The sequence below is a fragment of the Patiria miniata genome, unplaced genomic scaffold (genome assembly GCF_015706575.1).
Source record: "Patiria miniata isolate m_02_andy unplaced genomic scaffold, ASM1570657v1 HiC_scaffold_20, whole genome shotgun sequence".
Lineage (NCBI taxonomy): Eukaryota > Metazoa > Echinodermata > Asteroidea > Valvatida > Asterinidae > Patiria > Patiria miniata.
This window is the reverse complement of record NW_024037059.1, coordinates 38,384,581-38,391,604: the sequence shown is the minus strand read 5'-3', so window position 1 is coordinate 38,391,604 and position 7,024 is coordinate 38,384,581. Positions and strand designations below refer to the sequence as shown.

Below are 7,024 nucleotides of genomic sequence, written 5' to 3'. Positions count from 1 at the left end.
TGCATATGCCTGTTTTTGCCAATTGCAGCCACAAAAAATCACACGCAAATAGAACCTGGCAATATAAAAAACAGGTTTGTTTTGGTGCACGAAGGCCTATCTAGTGAGTAAATATTTCCCTGAAACCCGTAGTAAGTCGCTGTCAATTTTCGTCTGAAGAAGTAAACCGGCCTCGTCCCGTGGTGAAAGCCGGGATCACTGCGAAACGATCCCCGACCACATGATCGTAAATCCCTTTTTTTAACTGGGGATGGGCCATTGGACCATCAACCCCCCCCTCCCATTTTTGAGGGGGAAAATCCCGATTTTGATGTTATCTAGGAACTTTCCAACGGTCCAAATTTATTAATTGGATTTCAAAAACGGAGAAGAAAAATGGTACAGACCAAGCGAATTGAACCATTACTTCAAAAAGTTTGGTTCCGAATAGGCTCCGTGGCTTGGGGTATTTATTTCTACGAGAGACGTTGTTGCCTTTCTACCTCCATGGTTTGTTTCGTTACAAGCATAGAAGCAACGATCAAGCGTTGTGTTTTTCATCATTCAACACTTTTGCATTCCCCCAAGGGCGGATCCAGAACACAATTTTTTGGGGGGCCAAAAAAAATTTTGGTCCCCCAAAAAAGTGGGTCGGAAAAATTACGGCGTGGGGTTCGGGGCAAGGGCCCCAAAATTTTTTTGGATTCTAGATGCTCTGTGGTGCGATCTGAGGCAATTTCTGACCACTTTAACCAATTTTTTTCGAGGAAAAGATGGTGGTGTACTCATTGCCTGCCTTTATTGCGATGTCACATAAAAAATAAAAAAAATGGTTTCGTTTGGGGGGGGGGGGGGCATGGCCCCCTTTGGGCCCCCCCCCCCCTGGATCCGCCCTTGCATCCCCCCCCCCCCTACTCATAAATAGTAGGTAAAACGGACAGAGATCAAATCACACTGGAACAACGAACAAAGACTGATGTCTGTCATATGTATCTGAATAATACGCCGTTTGGGGTGCATTAGGTCATGAAGCTCCGGTGACCCAAAAGAGTCATCCAACACCTAAATAGATCACTTTTTACGCTTGTACGTGAATATTCAAGACTATAATGTAAACATTTTTTTTTATTGCTACTGTGGGTGTTTCTAATGGATATATGCTTATTAGCATAATGACGCTATCCGTTACAAATACAAGTGACGTAGCGCTGGTGATGTCCAGTCACTGATGATGTCTGGTCAGACCCACCGTATAGCTGATATATAAGGGCAAGAAGACGAAACGGACGCGCACACTCTCAGTGTAATCCATCAAACAACGGTTTTTGTTAAGATGCCGACTACTTTAGAGATCCTTCGATACGGCGGGTTGATATGTTTCTCCAACGTCATCATATTTTGTTCCATTCGGTTGGCGCTTCAAGACAAATCAGGTAAGTATATGAGACAAAAAAATGACGTTGGATAAAGAAGATGCAATCCCAATGCTATTTTCGAGTTCACACCGCAAAAAAAAGGTTTTTTTTTTCTTTTTCAACTGCAATTTTACTATAGCAATTAAAGCTTTTCAATTTTGAGTGAGACATCGAACAAAAAAAAAGCCACCGACGTTAATTACTCTGTATTATTTCTCCACAAAATTCGAATTATAGCGGCCAGACAAGAATTCGGCTCTCGCAGGGAGGGCTCATTTTGTGCCCGAAACGAAAGCCCTTGTCATAGGGTTGCTGACGCCCAATACATAGGAATAATTACTGATTTTTCCGTTAAAGGGAAGACACAACATTTGCAAACAGCCAAAAAAACCGAAATGATCAAAAAATGTTGTTTTTTTCCTTAAAAAACTGCTCCTATTTTTTCATATTTTGCTATTCCACATTTTCTTTGCGATTGATTACACACCTGTAAAGGATTACAAGCCTGCTAAACTGATTCTCTGACCTTACAATTCCACAAAGTCTATAAATTGCTCCGTTTTATCTGAAGTGCAGGGTCAGGGAACCAGACTACAAGAACACGATTGGTTTTCTTGATTTTTCCAGCATCTACAAGCCCAAAAAGTGAAACAAGTCAGTTTAACAACATTTGCTAAGACATACTAATCCTCCAAATCCATTTATTTAAAAAAATTGCAGCAAAAGCAAATGTTGTACATTGCCTTCAATACAAAACATATCAATTGAAAAATCATTTTGAGAAAAAAATACATAAATCCATTTTTGAAGAGCACGGGTTTTGCAATTTTATTTAGATTTTTTTTATTCATTTATTTTTTTATGTTCACAAATTCGAAATGCTGTGAAGAACGTCTGATATCGTGTCCTCTTTTATACAAGTTTGTAAATCTATAAGCTTCCCGTTGCTCAACACCCGTGTTATTTTTCGTCCTCGTTAGTCTTCCTGTCACAATTATTCCTATAAATGGAAACATAAATGTCACGGATGTTCAAGATTGTTTTTGTCAATCGGCAGTAAAACTTTCTAAATTTGCCAAGTTGGTCTCCATTTAAACATATCATTAAACTTGTGTAAAACATTGCGACTGTGTTTCAATCTTATTTTAATTTAAAACTTGAAGAATGGTTATTGTCAAAAAATGCCTTAAATTGTTGATTTTTCTGATTCGATGTTTTGCTGTCGACTGTGCCATAAGTCCTAATCAGATTGCTGCTCGGTTCGGGCATTATCCGATTGTGCAAATTGAGGCCGAATTTCAAGAATATCGCATCAGTTATAACGATCATCATGGAGTGCATTGCCCTAAATTGGTGCTTGCCCTAAATTGGTGTAAATGTTAACTTCCCAACTTTTGGTCACTTAATGACCAACTGTCATTGGCAGGCCATTTTGACCAGAAGATGGGTAAAATATAAATTACCAGCTAATGATCAGACAGCCGTTTCCAAGTAATTGAGCACCAATAGTTTAGGAAATGACAACCAACTCACACTAAAACTGCATGACCAACTTGTGGACATTACAGCTTTACCAAACATTTCGATGCCCACGTTGCGATGATCTGGTCAAATTTTCTACAATTTGTGCATGTCTAATGCCTTTCACCAAATTAGGTGTTGGGTAAATATTATGGAAAATGACCAACTTCTACTGTAACACTATGATTACCAAATTCTAGACAATTTAGCTTTACCCAACGTTTCAATGCCCAATGTTACCCGATTTAGAGGACAACAATCAATACCCAACACAGCTTTGCCTTTCACCAAATGAGAGCAGCCGGAGTTGGGTAAATATTATTAAAAAAAAGACCAACATCTTCACTAAAAAGGACCAACATCTGAACAATTCAGCTTTAACCAACGTTTGTATGCCCAATGTCAATTGAGAGGACAAAAAAATACCCAACTCAGTTAGGGTAAGGAAGTTACGATGATCTGGTCAAATTTTCTACAAGTTTTGTCTGATGTCTTTCACCAAATTAGAGCACCCGATGTTGGGTAAATATTATGAAAAATGACCAACATCTTCACTAAAAATGACCCACTTCTGGACAATTTAGCTTTGCCCAACGTTTTAATGCCCAACGTTTTTACAGTGTGTGTGGCTCGTGACAGACTTCTTTTTTTTTTACTATAACAACCAATAAAACTGTTCGAACAAAATCAGTTTTCGATCGTACTTCCATCATTTAACTATGTGAATCTCGGGTCGGCCATCCCGAATCGAGTCGGCCATGCCCCACGTATCATGTTTGCAGCTTTTCTTAACGTGAACAAAATATCAACAAAAAAAGGTCAAGATGGCAAGATAAACCATGCACTTTTACACCTACTAGTTGAGAAAGTTTTCCACACATAGATAATTATGTGGTATGATATTTTTGCCTGCGTTATATTTGGAACCAGTGTAGATTTTAGTTATAGGCCTAAGTATATCACGGGGGGGGGGGGGGGGGGGGGCAGTTTTTGAGGCTAACTAACGCTCTTATTTCCCGGAATAATGAAAATTCACTCCCACCGACTGCAACCATAGGCACCAGACGTTTTTGAGTGAACTTCATTCGATTGAGTTTCCACTGGATCGATCCTTCTTCTTTTTAGAGTATCTCAAATCCAACGTTAGATTGAGATACTGGTTCTAAATGTCACTCTTTCCCTTACACTACATTTAATACATAAAGATGTGTGTGATTTCACCTGAAACATTTTTTTTTTAATTTAAACTTCGATAACCCTAACACAATCCTAGTCCACGCCCAAACAAGCTTTGCCTTTTTCGCTGTTACCCATGCCCATAACGCTGCGTTTTTCTGTATCTAATTAACCAGCAACAATGATTTACTCTATCACTTTAGTATATACTGAGCATGAGCAGTATCAAACTGTAGACCGAAACCAGTCGGAAAGCTAGCTCTGGCGGATTCTTAAATCTACCTGCATTTCCCACCTCCAATTATGCTCATCGAGTCAAAGGCCAACAAGGCATAGCGGTTAACCGTTATTTCATTGTTATTTCATGACTCCCCGGCTAACCTCTGTTTTATCGTCATAATCTGGCGGCGTTGTGATTCACCATACATTTTAGATGTCGCACAAACTTTTTTCTTATCTATGGGTCCAAACTCCAATGTTATAACGGAGGTCAAAAAGAAGCTAGGTCAGATGACGTGAAACTATATAAATTTGAACTCAAACTTTTAGTTTTGCATATGCATGAATGTGTCATGCCTTATATTATCTTATTAGGCCAGTCAAATTAAAATATATGTTTGCCTGACGAACTGTCCTTGTAAGTTTCATTGGACGACCAAAGACATTTTTCTAAGTATACGGACCATGTACCAACCCGGGCATGCTATATCATAGGCCCCCTTCAATGGCGAAATCATTGTGCTATAGATCGGGGCGGAATCAAGGGCGGATCCAGAACACATTTTTTGGGGGGAGGGGGGGGGGGGGGGACTAAAAAAGAAATTGGTCCCGATCCCCAAAAAGTGGGTCCCAAAAATTACGGCGTGGGGTTTGGGGCCCGCTTAAGGGCCCCGAAAATAATATTGATTCTAGATGCTCTGTGGTGCGATCTGAGGCAATTTCTGAGGAAAGATGGTGGAGTACGCAGTGTCTGCCTTTATTGCGACGTCACTTTAAAAAAAATTGGGTTCGTTTTTTTTTTTGGGGGGGGCATGGCTCCCGTTTGCCCCCCCCCCCGGATCCGCCCTTGGGCGGAATGTAATGAGGTCATCCGATGAAAACATCTATTTATCAGTTTTTATCGGTTGTTATCAGGGACGCTGGTGGCGTCAGACTCCAACACTGGGGTGGGGGGAATTGGGAGGGGGGGGCAAGGAAATAATTCGGGGGGGGGGGAACAAATTTCAAGTCTGTGTACGCGTGCGCGTACCATTGTCAATGGTCCGGAAATAAGCCACTGGGGCAACTTACAGTGTGGTCGTTTTCATGAATGGACAAGTGCAAGTGAGACATTTTTTAATCAGTTACTTATAAACCTTTGTATCCTTGAACCCTTTGCGTACCGTACCTCGTTTCTGTTGACACACTTTGCCGCCTGCAGTCATTGAGAAATGGCTGACCCTTTTTTGTTTGTTGCTGATGTGCGGGGTTTTTGACAAAATGTGGTGTTATCTATCGCAGAATCAGTGAAGAGACACATTCAAGGAAATCAACAACAAAAACAAATTTGGGGTTGAAAGAGTTTTTACAGTTTAAGTAAAGTTATTTTTTGTACCGAGTTTTCTTAACTACACGAAAACAAAGGAATGTCCACATAACGTATGTAAAACAAACGTGTGTGTGTAGGGGGGGGGGGGGAGCAAGAAAAAAACTTCCAAAACTGTTTCTTTTAGAGAATCGGGGGCCGCTAATATTCGTCTATACTATTCGTGAAAAGCTTTTTGATGTCGTACATTCCTCTCGAACAATGGCCTAGAGATTTCAGGGCCCAGGTTTTTCCCCCCAGTTTCCCCCGTATTATATAATCCTTTTGTCCAATATCGCCATTGACGGGGGCCGCTAATAATACTCGTCTATACTATTCGTGAAAAGCTGTTTTTCTGTCGTACATTCCTCTCGAACAATGGCCTAGAGATTTCAGGGCCCAGGTTCCCCCCCCCGTTTCCCCCGTATTATATAATCCTTTTGTCCAATATTTATTTTACGTTTTACATTAAATTGGCAATCGGCCTTGCGTCTAATAGGGCCTAGATCGGGGCGGAGTGCTATAGTGAGTCAGTTTTTATCGGTTTCTGTGTTACAGTTCAGCCATCCAGACTCAAAACCATTGCGTTTCAAGAAACATAATTATCTGGGAGCTAGATAAGCCAATGTAAAAAAAATTCTGGATGTCCGGCTCACGATGGAGGAAGGAATAGATAGGCAACATGCGAAACGCGGATTAGAAAAAAAAATCGCTAGTTCAACTCGTCCGAGCGGCTGACAACAAACTAAAACATTTTTTGACGTGGCCCTAAGAATTATTGCAAATATTGAATTGTGGTTGATAACGGGAACGCCGTGAAATGGGTTGTCCCGTAACACTAGCTCCCGTTGGCAATAATGATGATAGGGTCAGTCGTGGAACAGCATCGAGTGTGTTGCAATAGACTCCGGAATTTAACCATTTTTACGCGGGCCATGATGGAGGAAACAAGTACATAATGTGAATTTGTTCTAGGGGTAAAAACAAGAAGCCGTTTTCAGCATGGATTTCACCTTTCTATTGCTTCGGAATGGAATGATATTTGTAGTGCTGGCAGTTCTCTGTGTGGTTCAGTTTGTCGGCATCATGCTCCGAGTTCAGTATGCAAGTGAGTATATTGATGTGTTACCTTTGTGTTCCGTGTTTTAGTCTTTAGGCTTTTGGTACGAATTGGTACCGAAGATGATGTTAACTTGTGTTCTTTATTAAGGAGTCGGAAATTTTAACTGCCACTTACTTGGGGCTTTGACGTGATGTGTGGGGCTCAGTGCTGGGGAGGGGGACCTGATGAGCTGTTTGCTGTACAGTTATACGTTTTCCGTACAGACAAACTTTTCTCAATAATAGCCATCCATTATTTCATATACAT

The 7,024-nt window shown here is 40.8% G+C and overlaps 1 protein-coding gene across 1 annotated transcript in view; it reads left to right on the top strand.

The window, feature by feature from the left end:
• Positions 1-6,308: 6,308 nt before the first annotated feature.
• LOC119729036 (beta-1,4-galactosyltransferase 6-like) overlaps positions 6,309-7,024 on the top strand; it is a 50,114-nt gene continuing 49,398 nt past the window's right edge. The window contains exon 1 of the mRNA XM_038201530.1: positions 6,309-6,763. Coding sequence (XP_038057458.1) covers positions 6,658-6,763 — 106 coding nt within the window. The 5' untranslated portion in view covers positions 6,309-6,657. The remainder of the gene's footprint in view (positions 6,764-7,024) is intronic.